The sequence below is a fragment of the Sorex fumeus genome, unplaced genomic scaffold, assembly GCF_029834395.1.
Source record: "Sorex fumeus unplaced genomic scaffold, SorFum_2.1 ptg000072l, whole genome shotgun sequence".
NCBI lineage: Eukaryota > Metazoa > Chordata > Mammalia > Eulipotyphla > Soricidae > Sorex > Sorex fumeus.
In genome coordinates this window covers 8,491,664-8,510,832 of record NW_026606129.1, presented here as the reverse complement: position 1 = coordinate 8,510,832, position 19,169 = coordinate 8,491,664, and the positions used below count along the sequence as shown (strand labels likewise).

The 19,169-nt window shown below is 63.0% G+C and overlaps 3 protein-coding genes across 4 annotated transcripts in view; 1 reads left to right on the top strand and 2 right to left on the bottom strand.

Moving 5' to 3' along the window:
* ARPC4 (actin related protein 2/3 complex subunit 4) overlaps positions 1–5,744 on the bottom strand; it is a 132,713-nt gene extending 126,969 nt beyond the window's left edge. For both annotated transcript variants that reach the window (XM_056129782.1, XM_056129781.1), the window contains exons 1-4: positions 5,593–5,744; positions 3,325–3,443; positions 995–1,106; positions 87–182 (exon numbers count right to left, since the gene is read on the bottom strand). In XM_056129782.1, coding sequence (XP_055985757.1) covers positions 87–182; positions 995–1,106; positions 3,325–3,443; positions 5,593–5,595 — 330 coding nt within the window. In that variant the 5' untranslated portion in view covers positions 5,596–5,744. The remainder of the gene's footprint in view (positions 1–86; positions 183–994; positions 1,107–3,324; positions 3,444–5,592) is intronic.
* Positions 1–19,169, bottom strand: part of JAGN1 (jagunal homolog 1) — a 95,439-nt gene that overhangs the window by 58,456 nt on the left and 17,814 nt on the right. The gene's annotated exons all lie outside the window — the stretch shown is intronic.
* Positions 5,873–13,036, top strand: TADA3 (transcriptional adaptor 3). Its single transcript, XM_056129766.1, has 9 exons — positions 5,873–5,986; positions 6,388–6,606; positions 7,339–7,589; positions 7,657–7,762; positions 8,511–8,652; positions 8,735–8,838; positions 10,171–10,280; positions 11,058–11,243; positions 12,728–13,036. Exons 2-9 carry the CDS (start codon positions 6,400–6,402, stop codon positions 12,918–12,920), a joined length of 1,299 nt encoding a protein of 432 aa, XP_055985741.1. The 5' UTR covers positions 5,873–5,986; positions 6,388–6,399; the 3' UTR covers positions 12,921–13,036.

Genomic DNA, 19,169 nt, shown 5'->3' with positions numbered 1-19,169 from the left:
CTCTGCCCGGCGGGGACAGATCCAGCCCCGCCCCCGCTCACCCCAGAGGACAGGGGTCCTGGGTCTGCCCAGCCCCGGGGTCTCACCTCCACTGGTTTCCGCCGAAGGATGAAGAAGTTCTCTGCCCGCATCATCATGAAACGCATGAACTTGTGGCACAGGATCTTCTCGATCTCGTCAGCCTGGCGAGCGCCAAGGGACACGCGTTTCTCCAGAGCCAGCGCCCGTCACCGACTCTCACTGTCTCCATCTCAATCACGGGCCCTGGCTGCCGGCTGAGTCATCTGTGACCCCACCTCAGCCCACCGAGAGGCGATTCTGTCCACACCTGGCCCAGAGCTCACTGTCCCTCTCTCACGTCACCATCTGACTCTCCCAAAGCACACGCCGGAGACTCAGCAACAGCCCTGGCGGTCCCTGCGTGAGTCCCACTGACGCTCCGATAACCCCCAGCTGCTCCTACTCCGGACCATGCTGGTCACCCGCCCCACAAGCCCTTCCTAGTCCCTGTTCCAACACCGAGCAGGCCCCGGGCTGTGGCGGAGCTACTGGCCTGTCCACGCAGCCCCCAGCCCAGTCCTCCACACGCATGCGCCATGCAGGAGACTCTCAAAGCACCTCAACTAACGGCACGTCCTCTACTCGGACCTCTCTGTGTCAAAGACGCCACAGTTCACCTGGTACATTAAAATGGCAACGCTCATGGGGTGGTGGCATGTGGGACACTGGTGACCCATCTGCGAGAGAGCCGACAGATGTGGGTACTGTCACCTTCCGAGGTCCTGGCGACTAAGGGCAGCGTTGGGAACTGCATCAGAATCTCCGTTTTAGGATCTGACCACCAACTGGCCCAGCGCCTTACGTGCCCCCTTTTCTGCTTTCCAGCCCAGGGCAAGCCCTGGAGCACTGGCAGTAGAGCTTCCTGGGCAGGCTCCAAACAGAACTCGGAGCCCTGTGGGGCATGTGGCGCATCCCCGGGGTCGGCCAAGCGCACCTGCTTCACGGCGATGCTGACGCGGACAGAGTTGATGGAGCCCTCGATGAGCACTTTCTCCTTCTCGTTCCTGCTGATGGTCACGGGCTGCAGCAGCAGCTCTTTGCTACTCCTGCGAGTGAGAGCGAGCTCTGGTCAGAGAGGAACTGGCGGGCAGGGGGCCCCACAACAAGCCCTGATCTCTACTGGGACCCCACAATCCAAGGCACAGGAGACTCACAAGGCAGGGGAGTCCCATCATTGGGGAGCGAGGGGGAAAGTACTGTTTGGGGGCACGCAGGGAACAATGCAGAAAAGACGTTTTGGTAGCAGGGCACAGCGGGCGGTGCTCAGAGCCTACTCGTGGCTCTGTGCTCAGGGATCACTTAGGGAGGTTCCCGGGGGACCATGTGTGGTGCTGAGGTATGCACCCTGGTCGGCCACATGCAAGGCAAGAGCCCTCCCCTCTGACTCCTGGTTTCAGCCCCCAGCACTGCGTAGGCTGGCATGCGATCTCTCAAGAAAGAAAAGGAACCAGAATCACTCTTATCACTGCATCGCTGGCGAGAATTCAAAAGATTAAAAACAGCCGAGATGGACACAGGCAATCTGCGGTCGTTCCCTGGCTCGCCACACGGTCCCTTAAGCTGACAGGAGGGATTCCTGAGCACAGAGCCAGGAGCAACCCCTGAGCACCACTGGGTGTGACCCAAATTCAAAACCCCACAAAATCATAGTCCAGATGGGTCCGAGAGACGGTGCAGCAGGTAAGGTCAGTGCAGTGATGTGGCCAAGTGGGCTCAACTCCCAGCACCATGTAAGTTGCCCTGAAATACCCCAAGTGTAAGAAGACAGCGAGGAGGGCGTCTGCCTTGCACGCGGAGGACCGGGTTCGATCCCCGGCCCCCCCATATGGTTTCCTGAACTCTGCCAAGGGCAATTCAGGAGAGCAGTCAGGAGTAACCTGAGCACTGCTAGGTGAGGCCACCCCTCCCCCGCCAGAGCGATTCCTGAGCACAGAACCAGGAGTTTAGCTGGGTGTTGCCTAAAGCAAAAAAAGACAGAAACCAAAAAATGGTCAAGTGACTAATGCCACGAGTGACGCAAGCTTCAGAAACGAAAGCTCTGATGTTTCTAGCTCGGGGGACCCTGCACCGCTCAGGAACGCTCGGGAGGCCGTGTGGGAGGGACGTGACAACTGGACTCAGCTGCATTCCCCAGGGAGTCGCCGGCGCCCGGGGCACTCCCTGAAGCCTCGGAATCTACAGCGATCTGGAATCTGGCGGGCCTCGAGGTGCTGGGAGGCTTACGTGGACTGGGAGACAGCTCCGAGGCTGGCGCAGTCACTCTACAGGGAGCCCTGGGTCCAGTCCGAGCACTGACAGACCCCTGGGGGCGACCCCAGAGTCAATGTAGAAATGAAAATGTGTAGCGGGGAGTTGGAGCCACATACGCGGGGCGGGAGCTTCCCTTGCACGCGGCAGACCTGGGTTCGATGCCCGCCTCCCTGCGCCCACCAGGAGCGATCAAGAGTAAGCCCTGATAAAACCTCGCAGAAATCACATATGTCAAGAGGTATATTAAGATATATCCTAATATCTCCTGGCTGGAGGACCGTGCACGGGGCTGGCCCAGGTTGGATGTCTGGCATCCCATGTGGTTCCAAGCACGGCAGAAGTGACCCTGAGAACAACTAGGAGAAAAGCCCAGAGCACCGTCATGGGTGGGTCCCCCAAAACAAATGAGAAAAAAATAAGGCACATCTTGCCAGTTTCCAAGTTTTGGGGGAAGGGAGGGTGCCGGGCCACTCCCAGAGGTGCTCGCTCCCTAGCTAACTCTCCGAACTCTCACTTGAAGTTTTAAATGGTGACGGTGACTAACTCGATAATGTGAAATTTCTCAACGGGGAATGAATGAGTCCAGGCTGGTGGGGCAAGTTGTGGTTTCCCTCCAGGAAAGATGGAGCCGGCAGTCCAGGCCCTGACCGGCTCCGTGGACGGCCAGTCCTGCTCTTGAAGGCCACTGCTCGTCTCGTACCCAGCTTGCCTGCTTGGGAGGCGTTTCTCCTGGGTTCTTCCCGCCAACCCAATGACCCTTTTGGGAGGCCACACCTAGTGGTGCACTTGGCTCTGCACTCAGAGATTGCTCCTGCTGGGCTCAGGGGACCACATGAGGTGCCGGGGTCGAACCCGGGTCAGCCATGTGTGGTGCAAGCGCTCTGCCCGCTGAACCCTCTTTGCTGAACCCCAGACTGGGACGTTCTGCCGGGCGGGTGGCAGGACACCCAGGAGGACACAGGGACCCACATTCCAGCCCCGGCCCCGCCCACCCACGGCTGTCGCCCTCCCTACCTGACTTCCACCTCTGGTTTGTTGTGTCGCTCCACGACCTGGGAGGAGAAGTTCTCCAGGCAGAGGGCGGCCTGCAGAGTGGCCCGCACGGCACTCAGGTAGGGACGGAGAGTGGCAGTCTGCAGGAAGAAACCAGGCTGGTCAGAAGCCGGCTTGCCAAGCCCACCGGCCCCCAAGCCCAGCTCCCGCGGGCCGGGCCCCTCTCAGGCTGCAGGCCCACGGCGGCAAACAGACCAGAATCGGCGCGTGGAGACTGTGGTTCAACCCTCTGATTCTTCTCTTTCTTTTGGGTCACACCCGGCAATGCTCAGGGGCTAGTCCAGACTCTGCACTCAGGAATCTCTCCTGGCGGGGCTCGGGGAACCATAGGGGGTGCTGGGGATCGAACCCGAGTCGGCCTTGAGCCCTCCCTGCAGTCTTATCGCTCCGGCTGCTAGTTCTAAGTTTAGAGTGGCGGCTCTCCACCAGGTTGATCTACTTGCCAGCGGCCATCTGGCCGAGTGGGGACATTTTCCACCGTCTCAGGTGATGCTACTGGCACAGAGAGCCCAGCAAGCACTCACAGCTCCTTCGACACCCAAGAACCCTGCAAACCGCACGTCATTCTTGAGAACTCTAGAGACACACAAGGCAGCGGCCGGGAAGCACAAACCAGAGGCCTAACGAGCCCCAAGCCCAGGGCCGGCGCTGGGAACCAACGGGTGACTGAGACCACGGCTAACATGGCTTGGCCGGGCAGGGGCCAGGCAGAGAAGGGCGACAAACGTGACACTCAGACACACGAGCACATCGGCAGAAGAAAGTGGTTTTGCTGCTGGAAACGGGGTCGGGACTTGCTGAGCAGGGGAATCCCGGCAGAGGAATCGGCTTCTAGCAGGTTCCTTCCTCCTCTTGGGGCGTCACTTTCTGCACCACCAGCCCCCTTTCATTGCAGAACTGAGGCACCCTAGTCTGGTTTTACTTTTGATTTGGGGGCTACCCCTGGGGTTGGGGGACCGTTTGTGGTCCTCCCTGGTGCTAGGGATGTAACCAAGAGTCGGCCGCATGCCACAGGAAGCCCCTCAGCCCCTGTGCTATCTGGTCTCAAACTCTTCAAGTCATGACGGCCGCGAGGTCTCGCACCCCACTTTCTGACAGCCCATAAGCCTGCGACATGCAGTGGGACACGGTCTCTGCAGGTTTGCTCCTTCCTTCGCCCTCAAACTGGCCTTTTCAGAGGCCTCTTCCTTCCTCAGCGGGGCACTCGGACTTCCCTATTCACAGCGACTAGGCTGCAGGCGCTGCGGTCAGCAGACCCAAACGCCCAAATCTACATAACCGCCACCTCACCTAATGCAGTCTCAGTCATTCCCCACAGATGAATGAACAGAGAAACAGACTAGATCAGATCTGACCCAAAAGAACACCAGGAGCTCCCTCAGTCGAGCTGAGACTGGCGGGGAGAAAGGGGCGCAGGGGTAGGGGGTACCGAGATCGCTGGGACCCTGGGAGCACAGGGACAAGAGCTGCTGTGCAGGCGGGAAGGGCTGTGGGGCTGGAGGGAGACACGGACTCCGGCGGCACAGGGAGTGACGGGCGAGGTCCAGGGCGGAGGGGGCTGGACACGGGCCTAAGAGGGCTGAGCTGGGCAGGGCAGAGCCCAGGCCCTGGACTGGCATCCAGCAGGATCCTGCCAACCAGGCCCACCCAGGCGAGGCAACGAAGGCAGAGCTGCTGGGGAGGCGCCGGGCAGAGGCTGCACTGACCAGTCCAGGGCCACCCCGCAGCCTGAAGGGTTCTATTCCCAGGACCCCGGGGAAAGCAACTCTAAAAGGGGAAGGAAAAAAAACTGATGGGCGATGAGGATCGGATACAGGGGACCTGGAGGCCCCCTTGGGGCAATGAAACGCTCCCCGAGTCCACCAGCGGCTGCACCTCCGCGGAAATTCGCGGCCCGCCGGGCTGGGTCCCGGGTGGCCCAGCCGGGGTCCCCCCAGGCGGCGGCTTCGGGGGTCGCGGAGAGTGGCTCTTCCTACGGGGCGGGGGGGGGGGGCGGACGGCGGCCAGGAGGGGCCTCAGCTCGGGGGAGCAGGGTCCAGCGACCCACCCCCGGGCCCCACGGCGCAGGCGGGGGAGCCGGAGGAAGGGCCGGGCCCGGGCCCGAGGGAGGCTGCGCCGCCGCCCAGCCCGGCGCGGGCGCACCCCCGCGCCCGGCGCGACCCCGGCCCGCCCGGTCCCGCCCGGCCCGACCCGGCGCGACCCCGGCCCCCGCCCGGCGCCCCCACTCACCATCGCGGCGCTGGCTGGGCCGGGAAGCGGAAGTGCGGAAGTGGCCGGCGCCGCCCCCGCCCCGCCCGGGCCGCGCAGCCGCAGTCGCCGCCCGCACTTCCGGGCCGCCGGGCGCGCGGCGGGGGCGCGGCCGAGTTCCCGCGAGAGCTCGGCCTCCCCGCCCGCCGCCGCGCGCGCTGCGGCCCGGCCCGCGCCTGATTCGGGCCGGGCGAGGCGGGGCCCGCAGCTTCCGGCCCGCGCCCCCCGCGTCGCGCGGACCCGCCCCCGCCGCCAGCCCGGCCGCGCGGCCCCGCAGGAGGTGGCGGCCCCGGGCGCGGGGAGGGGCTCGGGCGCCCGCGCCGCCGGGGAGCGGCCCCGCTTCGCCTTTGTGCCCGGCGCCGCTCGGGGCCCCGAGGTAGGTCCCCGCGGCCCGGCCCCCGCCCCGCCCCGCGCCGCCCCGGCGGGACCCGCGCCCCGGAGCCCGGGGCCCGGCTCGGGACGGCCGCGTGGAACCCGGGGCAGCAGCGCGGGTGCCGGGCGTCGGGCGCGGACGCGGGAGCGGCGCCCGTGCACGTGGCCGGCCAGCCGAGGACAGCGCCAGGGGCCGGGCGAGCCCCCCGGGGGGCCCCAGAACCCAACCCGGAAAGCGCGCGCGGGGGGGGGCGTGGGTGCAGACCGCAGACCCGCTGGGTTCTTCCGGGGTCACCGCCCCCGGGGCCTCGGGGTCCGCGTCTGTGGTCCGGGCTTCCCCGTTCCGGCCCGAGGGGTCCCGGGAGCTCAGGGAGCGCCGGCCTGCAGCGTCCCCCACCTCCGCAGGCTGCCGAGGCCATGAGCGAGCTGAAGGACTGCCCCCTGCAGTTCCACGACTTCAAGTCGGTGGACCACCTGAAGGTGTGCCCGCGCTACACGGCCGTGCTCGCGCGCTCCGAGGACGATGGCATCGGCATCGAGGAGCTGGACACGCTGCAGCTGGAGCTCGAGACGCTGCTGTCCTCCGCCAGCCGGCGCCTGCGGGTGCTTGAGGCCGAGACGCAGGTGCACCCCGCGGAGGGCAGGGACGGGACGGGACTGGGGAGAGGGCCGCACCCGCCGGACCTACGGCGGAGCCATGGCACGGCGGGTTCAATCGCGAAGGGTCCCCTGAGCACCGCCAGGAATGACTCCTGAGCACGGAGCCAGGAGTCACCCGTAGCCCCCCACCAAAATAAAAACACACGCAAGGGCAAGATTCCAGTTCCCCAAGCACCTCTGCGTGTCCTAGGCGCTCAGGACGGTATGGCCTCGGGCGGCCCCCACGCCCCCAGCCCAGCCATGCACTGCTGGGTGTAGCAGAACAAACGGATACTTGGCAGAAACCGAGCCCAAGCCAAGCAAGGGCCGGACCCTCAGCCCTGTGCTGGGGAGCCGAGCTGGCCGAGGGGATCTCCTGGCCTCCGAGAGCTCAGGGTCAGCCTGGAGACCAGTTCCCGGGGTGCTGTGCTGCAGGGCTGTGCGCATGGGGGTGCCCCGGGCTGGCAGGAGACTGGCTGGGTGAGGAAAGCCCAGGCCCTGGGCATCACCCCATGTCACCGCCTCTCTCTGGCTGGTCAGCCCGGGACCGCAGCGAAGAGAGGACAGGCCGGGATGGGGCTGGCCCCAGCGGAGCGGGGCCCGGGGACTGAGCGGGAGCGCTTGATTCTGGGGGGTGGTGGACACGGAGGTGTTGGCGTGGGTTGAGCGGCTCAGCCCCTTCCTTTGTCCCTCGCAGTGACCGTCTCTGCCTTCCAGATCCTCACTGACTGGCAAGACAAGAAGGGGGACCGGCGGTTCCTGAAGCTGGGCCGGGACCATGAGCTGGGAGTCCCCCCGAAACACGGGAAGCCCAAGAAGCAGAAGCTGGAAGGGAAGGGGGGACACGGGCCCGGCCCCGGCCCCGGGCGGCCCAAGTCCAAGAACCTTCAGCCCAAGATCCAGGAGTACGAGTTCACCGACGACCCCATCGATGTGCCCCGGATCCCCAAGAACGACGCCCCCAACAGGTGCGGGCAAGGGCAAGGGCACCAGGAGGGGGTGCCAGGGGGCCCGCTCACGTGTCGGTGCCCGCAGGTTCTGGGCTTCGGTGGAGCCCTACTGCGCCGACATCACCAGCGAGGAGGTACGCACGCTGGAGGAGCTGCTCCGGCCGCCTGACGACGAGGCTGAGCACTATAAGGTAGAGCCTGTGCCGCTGCCCGCCCGAGCACTGTTGGCCCAGGCACTCGCCTGAGCACTGTTGACCTGAGCACTGTTAACCTGGGAGCTCACCCGGGCACTCAACTGCGTCCTAAGGAAAGAGCCCCAGCCGGGCACCCCCTGGCCGCCCCGGAGCCCCATACACCCAGACTCAGGCCCGGCCTGCCCCACCCCGGGTCCCCCTCTCCTCTGTTGGGCTGGTCCGCCCTGGCTCTGCGCTCGTCGTCCTCCTCTGTGTTCTCTGCTTTCTCCTGGTCAGTGTGACGCAGTCAAGACAGTATGACGGGGCGTGGGGCTCCCCTGGCTGCGTCACCCACCTGGGGGGCCCTTGGGTGCAGCCCCGGCTCCCTCGTCCGGTGTTTGACCGACCCTCCGTGCTGCCCCAACGGCCTCCTGACCCGGGCGCCACACAGCCTGCCTGCGCACACCTCAGGCCTGTTGTTCTGGGAACCCTAGCAGGGATAGCGGCTCCCTGTCCCCACCCCCTGCTGGGCCTCTTGTGCTGTGCTCAGTGGATGTCACGGATCATTCTGGGGCGGGGGGTGGGGGTCTGTGGGCAGGCCCTGTTCTGCATCTTTCCCTCCTCGAGGGCCAGTACGAGCGTGAGATGGGCAGGGCCTGGCCCCCGCCCGCCGCTTCCGCATCCTGCTCTCCGCAGCCCGGTGTTTGGGGACGGACGAGTGAGTTCGGGGGCCGGGCCAGACTGATGGGGGCACGGCTCTGCGCAGATCCCGCCTCTGGGCAAGCACTATGCCCAGCGCTGGGCCCAGGAAGACCTGCTGGAGGAGCAGAAGGATGGGGCCCGGGCCGCTGCCGTGGCCGACAAGAAGAAGGGCCTCCTGGGCCCCCTGACCGAGCTGGACACTAAAGGTAGGCCTGTCCCCGCCTGCCCCAGGCATGCCGTGGGTGCCCAGTGCTCGCGCCCACCTGGCCCCCACTCTGCCCGGTGCAGATGTTGACGCGCTGCTGAAGAAGTCGGAGGCCCACCACGAGCAGCCCGAGGACGGCTGCCCCTTCGGCGCCCTGACGCAGCGCCTGCTGCAGGCCCTGGTGGAGGTGAGTGGCGGCACCGGGCATGGCCGCTCAGGGTGGCTTCAGGGCTGCTGCCAGCGCAGGAGGTGGGGGGCTGTGGGCAGCCGGTTGGGCATCCCCATTCCCTGTGGATCTGATAGGGAAGACCGCTGGACACTTAGTGGCATAAGGGAGCCCAGTTGTATCCTTTCCTGGGGTGAGGGGCTGGGGGTTGCTCCTGACTTTGCACTTGGGAACCCTTTTGGCGGTGCTTGGGGAAGTGTGATGCCCAGGTGGGAATTCAGCGTCAGGTCCCTCCCTTACTGTCCCTGTGACTGGAACACACTATGTAAACAGCCTGTTTCAGTCTCACACCTGCGCCCTCGGTGCCCCCCACCCCACCTTGACCCTGCCCGAAAGGGGACCCCTACACAGGACCTGAGCTACGGAGAGGCGCCTTTCCTGGTTGCTCGAGGTCACCCTGCTAATCGGCCAGGCAGGACTCAGACCCCCTTTGTCACGCCCCACCCGCCCCAGCGCTAGGTGTGTGTCCGCTGTCCTGCGCAGGTCACTCCCGCGCTGCGTGTCCTCGGCAGTCGGGTCGGGGGGCCTGAGCGATAGGGCGGGGTGAGGCGCTTACCTGGCAAGGCGCTTACGTGGCCAACCAAGTTCACGGCCCCTGCACCCCTTAGGGTCCCCCAAGTACTGCCAGGAGTGATCCCTGAGCACCCCAGGGTGCGGGCCCCAAACAGAAACTACAGTGAGGGTTGCCAGGGCGGGGCAGGGTGGGGCCTGCCCCCCAGCCATCAGCGGGGCCCCAGCTGCAGTGACTCGCCCCAGCCACGTGCCAGCACAGATCACCGCAGGTGCCCACAGAGAATGTGTGAAGGGAGGGGTGGCTCTTACCTTGCCGGGTCCCTTTCCGAGAGGGTGGCCAGCGGGCACCTGCGCAAGGAGGCGGGCCAAGGCCGTAGCCGAGCCTGCTGCTCTGAAGGACAGGCCTGTAGCCAGCTTCCAGCCGCGGCCACCACACGCCTGGCACAGGGCCCGATGGTGGAGACAGCAGCCCTCGCCCGCCTGCGTGTGTTCGGCTCTGCCCCCTCGGGCCTGCCGAGCCCCCACAAGGAGCCCAGCTTGGGCCCCGCCAACCCCTCTTGGCCACTGCCCGGGGTCGTTGACGGCATCACGCCCCATGCCTCCCTGGTGGCAGCAGGACAGGAACGTGTGTCTCTTAGAGGCTGTGGCGCTTGGTGGAGTCACTTTGGAGTGGTTGTGCCGAGGAGGAGATGAGGACGAGAAGAGGTGGTTGGTGGTGGGGAAGGTCATGTGAGCCCTGGGAAGGGGCAGACCCTAGCCCCTCACTCCTGTTCTTTCCAGGAAAACATCATCTCGCCCATGGAGGATTCGCCCATCCCCGACATGTCCGGTAAGGAATCGGGGGCCGACGGGGCCAGCACCTCCCCCCGCAACCAGAACAAGCCCTTCAGGTGAGTCCTCAGCCATGCTAGCCTGGCCCAGGCAGCTGGACCAAGGCCAGTCGGCTCCCGGCAGTGCCAGCCTGCGCACGGGGCGCGGTGCTAGGGCGGCGGGCAGGGGGAGGCGGCCGCTCGTGTGACGTGTGCCTGAGAGACCAAAACACATGCATGGATCGGGGCTGAGAGACGGGCCAGCAGCGGGGCACTTGCCTTGTGTGCCACCAACCCAGGTCCCGTCCCTGGCACCCCAGATGCTGCCCCGAGCCCCACCAGGAGTGACCCCTAGATGCAGAGCCGGGACAAGCTCGCGCACGGCCAGGTGGGGCCCCAAAACCAGAAAGAGTATAAAATCAAGGTTGCTTGTCTCGTAAGGAAGTTAGCGCGTTGGGGCTGAGAAGGTAGGCAGTGGGAGGGCGCGCGTGGAGCTGACCTGACGTGTCCCCGACATCCCTATGGTTCCCTGAGCACCGCCAGGAGGGATTCCTGAGTGCAGAGAAAAAGTAACCCCTGAGCGTTGCTCAGTGTGACCCAAATCTCCCCCCAAAATGTGAACGCTCCTGTTTGTACACAGGATGGAGCTGAGCGTGGTAGTGGCGGGTCAGACACTGCTTGCTCCCTTGTTGGCAGTGTGGCGCTTCCTGGCCTTGGATGGTGCCCATGTGTGTGTGTGTGTGTCTGTGTCTGTGTCTGTGTCTGTGTGTGTATAGAGGGCTGGGTGGGTGGGTGTGCAAGGAATGTGCCACACCATGCTGGCTGGCGTGGCTGAGGGTCCCCGCGCTGCCCCGGCAGCGTCCCGCACACCAAGTCCCTGGAGAGCCGCATCAAGGAGGAGCTGATTGCGCAGGGGCTGCTGGAGTCCGAGGATCGCCCGGCGGAGGACTCGGAGGACGAGGTCCTGGCGGAGCTGCGCAAGCGGCAGGCGGAGCTGAAGGCGCTCTCTGCCCACAACCGCACCAAGAAGCACGACCTGCTGCGGTGAGTGGCCGCGGGCGCCTGGCCAGCTGCTCTTGCCCCGTCTTGGTGGCAGGAGCAGACTCGAGCCTGACTCCCAAACCCGTGCCCTGCCCCGACATCCCTTGTGGTTCCCCGAGCACTGCCAGGAGTGATTTCTGAGTGTAGAGAAAAGGTAACCCCTGAGCACCCAGCCCCTCCAAACTTGAGGGTGCAGTCCTGCTGGGGGGCACGGGGGACTGGGTGGTGCTGCGGAGGATGGACCATCTCCTTGGACTTCGTCTGTGTGTTTGGGGGCACAGCCAGGGTGTTCGGGCTGTGCCCGGCTTGTTGCTCAGCTTGCCCCAAACAGTGTTGGGGACTGTTCATGGTGCTGGGGCTGCGCTGGGCCGTGTGCCAAGCCTGCAGTGACACTCAGCCTCTTGGGCTCCCCTGCCCCTTTTTCTGTTTGGTTGCTTGTTTGGATTTTTTGGTTTTTGTGTTTTTGGTTTTACTCTGGACTTGCACCCAGCAGTGCTCAGGAATCACTCCTGTGCTTTGGCACCGTGTGGGGGGCCAGGGATCGAACCTGCACAGCAAACACCCTGTCCGCTCACGCATATGTTCTTTCCCTGAAGTCATCTGACGAGTTTTCAAACGCGCAGGAAAGTGTGAAGGAGCAGGCCAGTAGCACCGTTTCGATCCTTGCCTAGACTTAGCATTTGTTCTGCTTTATTCTGTGTGGTTCCGTCTCAGCACCCCACCCAGCTGCCGGAAATCCAACTAGGTTGGCCATGTACAAGGCACGCACCTTAACCTCTGTGGCCCAGTAATTTTTTGAGGGGTGGGCAGTTTGGGCCACATTCTGCAGTGCTTAGGACTTACTCCTGTCTCTGCACTCAGGGACCCTCCTGGTGGGCTCGGGACCATATGGGGTGCAGGGGATTGAAACTGGGTCTGCCATGTGGCTGGCAAGTGCCCTCCCTACCTGCTGAACTATCACTCCCCTGCTCAGTGATTCTGATTTTTGAATCAAAAACCATTTGGGGGCTGGAAAGAAGGGCTCCTGCCTTCCCCGGTTCGATCCCAGCAGCCCCAGTATGGTCCCGGAGCACCACCAGGACTAGCTCCTGAGTGCAGAAACCAGAGTAACCCCAAGCATCACCAGCTGTGGCCCCAAACCAACCAATTTGGGAGGGGTGGCTGGAGAGAGTGGGCTGAGTCAGGCTTCGCATGCAGGAGGCCCAGGGTCTTTTCCCTGAGCCCCATAGGGGACAGCCACTCCCAAGCAGAGCTGGGAAGTCTGAAGTGACCCAAAGCACAGATCAGAGGGCAGCCTGGTCCCCTCCCCTGGGCTCGCACATACCCTGGTGTGCTTTTGTGGGACCCTGTGACCCCACCTCTGTCAGCTCCCCTCTCCCTGCGCCTCCCACTCTGTTGCATAGGGATGGGGGGCCTCGGAGCTCAGCCCCACGCCTCCCTCACTGCTCCGCTTGGCGGTGGTCCCAATCTCTGCGTGCCCCCTCCAGGCTGGCGAAGGAGGAGGTGAGCCGGCAGGAGCTGAGACAGCGGGTCCGCATGGCAGACAACGAGGTCATGGACGCCTTCCGCAAGATCATGGCCGCCCGGCAGAAGAAGCGGACCCCCACCAAGAAGGAGAAGGACCAGGCGTGGAAGACGCTCAAGGAGCGCGAGAGCATTCTGAAGCTGCTCGACGGGTAGCGCGTCCAGAGCCGAGGCCCCTCGTGTCCAGCCAGGGCCTGGGCCCCCCTCCAGGGCCGGCCTGGGGCCCAGTCTCCAGGATAAGGGGGTTTCTTGCTGGGCCTTCCTCCTCCTCGTCCTCCCCGTCCCCCGTGCACCCTCCCCGCCCCCTCCTCCTCCCTGTGGTTTTGTAAAGGGCAGACTCGAGAGTGAAGTGACTGCTGTGGTTTCTAAAAAGCACCCAGAGTCTGAGTGTCTGTTACTGGGGGAAGGAAGCTGCGCGGGCGGCAGTGGCCCCCGCCTGCCCTCACCCAGGGCACTTGCAGGCACATGGGCCTGGGCCGAGGGAGTGTGTCGCGCCCCAGCGGCCCCTGGGGAGCAGGAGCCCTCCCTGCCGGCACTAGCGGGCCCAATCATGCACGTGGATGGGCGGCCCGGTGGGTGAAGTCTTTGAAGACCAAACGGAGCGGGCAGCGATTGGCCAGGCTGCGTTACGGACCCCCCTCCCCGACCTGAATCAGCCAATGAGTAGAAGGAAGGCAGTGATTGGCCAGGCTGCATCGCGTGCTCCCAGCCTGAACCAATCACTGACCAGAGGCCGAGCAGTGATTGGCCAAGCTGGGGTCACGTGCGCTCACATGCTGGCAGGCCCGCCAGGCCCGGGGATGGGGCTTCTCGGGCAGCCGGGTGCTGGTCACACAAGCATGTTGCGGCCGTCGTGGTTTATGGCCCGGTTCACAGGTCACTTCCTCGGGGAGCCTCCCCGGGCCTCTTCCGCGGCACCTCGACCTTCCCACAGTAAATCGCACATTTTTCTCCGGCTCTGACTAGCCTGGGAACGGGAAGGCGAGCCTTGTCGTCGCCCCCAGGCCGCCCCTCGGCGATTGGTTCGGGTGGTGACTGTGCCCGTCCTGGCCAATCGCTGCCCTCCCCCTGGCCAGTGGTTGGTTCAGGGCCTGCCCGTGCAGCCGTCCTGGCCAGTCGCCGGGTTCCTCTTCTTCGGGAACGAGGGCTCGGATTGGCAGCTGGGCCCCGGCGACTGGCCGCTCCCGCCACGTGGCAGGTCCTCCCGGAGGGCAGAGCCAAGAGGACGCCCCTGAGGACGGGGCCCGAGCCCGGGGTCCCCCGCGGACCCCCGCCCCGTCCGCCCACAGCCCCGCAGGCGCCTCTGGGGCTTAGGTTGGAGTTTTGTCTCTGACCGTCAGCAAAAGGTCGGGTGGACGCGGGCAGCGCTCCTGCCCCCCGGAAGCGCAGGGCCCAGCGGCCAGAGTCGGGGACGCGTCCACCCGGTTCGTCCCCCGCGCAGAGACGGACCCGCTAACTCGGCTCCTTGATGAGTGGCGTTAAGGCTGGGGAATGTGGGGGTCCCTGTGCGAGCCCCACGGGCGTGTCTGGTAACTTCCCCCAGCAGGCTGAGCCTGAGGCCCCGAGGCCGCGTCCAGGAACCGGTGGGTGCCTCCGAGGGACCCAGACTCTGCATCTGGCGGGACCCCGGCATCCCATCGGGTCATCCCATCTGCGCCAGATGCAGAGTCTGGGTCCCTCGGACTTGACAGCCCTGCTGCGGACGCCCGGTCTGAGCTAGCCCCCGCCCCCACGTTCATTAGGCTGACCAATAAGGCATTCTTGGTCCAAAGTTCTAGAAACTTTGGAGGAGGTAGGAGGAGAGCGGCAGGAGGAGAGGGGGTCGGGCTGAATACCAGGATGAGCCTGGGGGGGCAGAGCTGAACAGACTGACCCCGCAAGGGTCTCATGACCCCGAGACCGAACTTCTTAAACTCTGGTGGCGGTGGGGGGCGGGGCTGCGGTGTGTGAAACTGGTAACAGGAACAGGTTTCACCAAAACCTGCAAAGTCGGGCATGAATCTGAGTGTTTCAGTTCTCAGGCGAAAGGGTCACAGAAAGTTGTAGGAGCCAGGGGTAGGGGCCACAGCCGCCCTCCTCACCCTCCTGTAGGGTCAGACACTCAGCCCCGCGCCAAGGTGATGCCCTGCCCTGCAGAGGCCGCTGAGTGCCACGGTGCTTAGGGTACAGGCTGAGCTGGTACCCCAGAGAACACCAGCCCTGACAGGCCAACATCCCCTCACGGCCGTCTCAGGTCGCCCCAGGTGTCCTTTCAGGGCTTGGCAGAAGTGGCACACCTCCCGGGCCAGGGAGATGAGTTTGAGCACCTCAAGACTCCAGTTTGAATTTGAAACAATCTCTTGGGGGCAGAGGGATATACTGCCGCAGGGAGGGGGAGGGGGTTTGCCTTGCATGCAGCCGACCCAGATTCTATCCCCGGCATCCCATCGGGTCCCCCAAGCGCTGCCAGGAGTGACCCTGAGTGCAGAGCCAGGAGTATGCCCTGAGCACTGCTGGGTGTGACCCAAAAACCAAGAGAAAGAAAAAGAAAAGAAAGGAGAGGGGAAGGAGGGGGGAAGGGATCGTCAAGGACCCAGTCAAAAGGCGTGACCCGGAGTGGGGCCCCAGCCCTGTGCCCCTGCGCTCCCCGGGGCCTGGGTGCCAGCTGAGCACAGTTAGAGGGGTGATGGGCAGAACCCTGGGCCAACGGTCGGGGAGGGAGCTTCCTTCCTGTGGAGAGAACGGGGTCCACCAGGGGCCTCGCGATAGTAACTCGCCATTTCCTCCTCGGCCCCTTGACTGTTTATTGTCCCATTTGTGACTCTCCTTCAACACACAAGGTGGCTGGGGCGGCCCTGGAGCGCGGGGCGGTGACTTAGCAGCTGGGGGACCGGGAGGGTGGCAGGGAGGACGCGGAAGGAAGCGGCAGGCGGGCGCCAGTGAGCAAAGGAGCGGTGCAGCCCGAGGTGTGATCGGCGGCTCTGCCCAGAGAGGTGCCGGTGTCGGTGTGAGCGGAAAGTAGGTTGAGAGCAGGCCAAGTGCAGCTGCCCTGGGAAGGGACAAAATGCACGTTCCCGGGCTCTGGGGAGTGCTCCCCGGGCCAAGAGCACAGGGTGCATGTGCCTGAACGCAAACCCCAGCACCACGCTGTCTCCCAATACTGCCCACACCAACCTCTGAGCACTGGGTCAGGAGCAGCCCCTGAGCACCACCAGGTACTCCCTCCACCACCACCCCCTAAAATAAGACCCAGATCCAATGAGCCAGAAGGTCTGGGTTGGGTCCTGCAATAGCACAGCAGGTAGAGCGTTTGCCTTGCACGCGGCTGACCCAGGTTCGATTCCCAGGATCCTATATGGTCCCCCGAGCACCGCCAGGAGTGATTCCTGAGTGTATGAACCAGGAATAACTCCTATGCATCTCCGAGTGTGACCCAAAAAGAAAAAAAATTTAAAGTAAAACTATTTAATGCATTCATTTGTCCCTGACTCTCGCGGCCCTTTCCCTGCGAGTCAGTATTCTTTACTCAGTGGGAATGAAACTCACAGACTCACGTTTGCAAGGCTGACACTCCCCGTCATCTAATTTCTCTCTATTTGGGAGGAGGGTTTGGGCCATACCTAGAGGAGCTCAGGGCTCACTCCTGGCTCTGTGCTCAGGGATCACGCCTGGCGGACGTCGGGGGGCCATCTGGGGTGCCGGGGATTGAAGCTGGGTCAGCCGTGTGCAAGGCCCCGCTCTCCTGTTGCCCCTGCTCGTCAGGGCTGTCTTGGCTCTCTGCTCAGGAGTCATTTGAGGAGGTGAAACCATGTTTGGTGCCAGGGATCACATGGGGGTTGGCAGTGTGCCAAGGCAGCGCCCTGCCTGCCAGGCTGTCTCTCCATACCCCACTCCCTGCCCCACCTTCTCATTTCTTTCTGAGCACCTGCTCCATGCTGGGGTCCCCCGAGAGAACAGTCTTGCCTTCTGCTCGAAATAGGGGCCACCCCTAGCGGTCCTTGGGGGGACTTGCCCATACTCAGCCTCTTGCAGACCTGATGGCTCAACTGTGGAGGGCTGGGCCACCTGGAGGCCACCACGGTCACACCTGGCAGTGCCCCCAGTGTGGGGGTGGCACAGGGTCCAGCCACCCTCCCCCAGCGGTGTTTTCCTTCCACAACCCCTTCCTGGCCTTTCCTTGGTTGTTGTTGTGGTGGTGGTGGGCGGTGACCATGGTGGCCAGGAAGCTGCACACAGTGAGGCTGACCCAGCCCTGGTTGCAAGTGACCTGGGGCCCACACAGCACGGCTGTAGGAGCGGAGCTGGGTGCCTGCGTGGTGCTTCGGGTGGGACTTCTGGCCGCATGCTTTCAAGGCAGAAACTCTTCTTCACGCCACCCAGGGGCCCTGGTGCCACCTATTTGAAAAATTAGATTTTAAAGCCAGGTGGGGGTCTGTAGTGGTAGCATAGCGGGTAGGGCGTTGACCTTCCACGTGGCCAACCGGGTTCAATTCCCAGCATCCCATATGGTCCCCCGAGCACCACCAGTAGTAATTCCGGAGTGCAAAGGCAGGAGTAACCCCTGTGTATTGCTGGGTGTCACCCCAAAATGCCAAAAAAAAAAAAGGCAGGCAGGACGGGAAGGACCCAGGTATCACCAAGCAGGGACGGCAACGCTCGGTGGCAGGTGCGGGGCCATCGCGTCTGAAGAATAAACATTAATAAACGTGAATGCTGTTGTAAACCTTGTTAGCTCAGTAATAAGTTTCAAAAACTCAGCCAATATTAAAGGCTATAAATGACCTCATGTTTTGTTGATTTATTGGGGGTGCAGGGATGGGGCCACATCTGGGGGACCATATGAACCCTAGTCGGAACGTTGCCAACGCCATAACGCCTGTTCTCTGCGTCCTTGACCTCGCCTTAGAGCGAGCACTTCCCTCATTACCCCTGAGGGAGGAGACACTGATTGGGCTTGTCTTGCTCTCACGGTTCATATCTGTTTACTCTTCTTTTCAGAAGGAAAGACTCCCGTTCCCGCCTCTGCGGTGTGCTTCGCCGTCACTCTGATTTCAGAGTAGGGTAAAAACTGTTTGGGTTTGTTTCTAGCAATAAAACATCAACAGTTTTGGGGCTGGAGCAATAGCACAGCAGGTAGGGCGTTCGCCTTGTACGCGGCAGACTCGGGTTCAATTCTCAGCATCCCCTATGGTCCCCTGAGCACCGCCCAGGGGTAATTCCTGAGCGCAGAGCCAGGAGTAACCCCTGTGCATCGCCGGGTGTGACCCAAAAAGCAAAAATAAAATAACAACAAAAAAACCCCAACAGTTTTGCAAAGAAATATGCCTGTCGTAGGGATGGAGAGCTTGCCTTGCATGTGGCCAACCCTGGTTCGATCCCCAGCTCACCGCATTGTCCCTCTGAGCCCACCAGGAGTGATCCCTGAGTGCAGAGCCAGGGATGTGACCCCAAAACCAAAACCAAACTAACCAATAAAAAAGAAACCCAACAAACAAAAACGTTGCCTTTTATTTTTTGGTGGTGGGGGGGTCTCCCTCACCCTGTCTGATTGTGCTCTGGGGGGCTGGGATTAAACCCAGGTTTAATCCCCGCCTGCCCACCCTATGGCTCCAGCCGGGAACTTGTTTATCTTTTCCTGGTGATTTCTCCTCTTTTCTCTAATCCATCAAAACCACTCACTTTCGTTCTGTCCATTTCGAGAATTGGTGATGAGCGGTGACAGCATCTTTTTAATAAAAAGCAGAGAATGTTCTTTCCTTTTGTTTTGGATTCTGGGGCTGCGTGCTGTAGTGCCCAGGGGCTATTTCTGGATTGCGGCTCAGCCTCGAGGACCACGCAGTCCTGGGGGGTCAAACCTGGACCTGCCTGACTCATCCTTCATCCTAGAGCTATAGCAGTGGGGACGGGGGCGTTCAGGAAATGAGGATATGCAGGTTCCTCCCAGAAACATCTGGAAGGTGACAGACCCCACCTTTTTTTGGGGGGGGCTTTTTTGTTCACCCAGCGATGCTCAAGGGTCACTCGTGGCTCTGCACACAGGAGTTACTCCTGGTGATGCTCGGGGACTAGATGGAATGCCGGGGATCGAACCCGGGTCAGCCGTGTACTAGCAAACACCCTCCCTGTTACATTATCGCTCTGGCCCAGATCCCAACATTTTAAGACTGCTTCTTTCTATTTTTGTTCACTTGGGGGCCACACCCAGCAGTGCTCAGGGGACCATCCGGTGCCAGGGGTGAAACCTGCTGGCAAAGCTTTTTCTACAGCAGGTAAGTTCCCTGGCTTGCCTACAGCCGACCCGGGTTTGATTCCCAGCATCCTATATGATCCCCTGAGCACCACCAAGAGTGGTTCCTGAGCACAGAGCCAGGAGTAACCCCTGAGCACTGCTGCGTGTGGCCAAAAATACCCCCCAAACCAAAAGAC

Excerpts from the sequence above, each read along its gene's own strand:
- TADA3 (XM_056129766.1), top strand. The coding sequence starts at position 6,400 with ATGAGCGAGCTGAAGGACTGCCCCCTGCAGTTCCACGACTTCAAGTCG. Across the intron at positions 6,607-7,338 it reads TGCTTGAGGCCGAGACGCAG|ATCCTCACTGACTGGCAAGA; the intron begins GTGCACCCCGCG and ends TCTGCCTTCCAG. Across the intron at positions 11,244-12,727 it reads AAGAAGCACGACCTGCTGCG|GCTGGCGAAGGAGGAGGTGA; the intron begins GTGAGTGGCCGC and ends TGCCCCCTCCAG.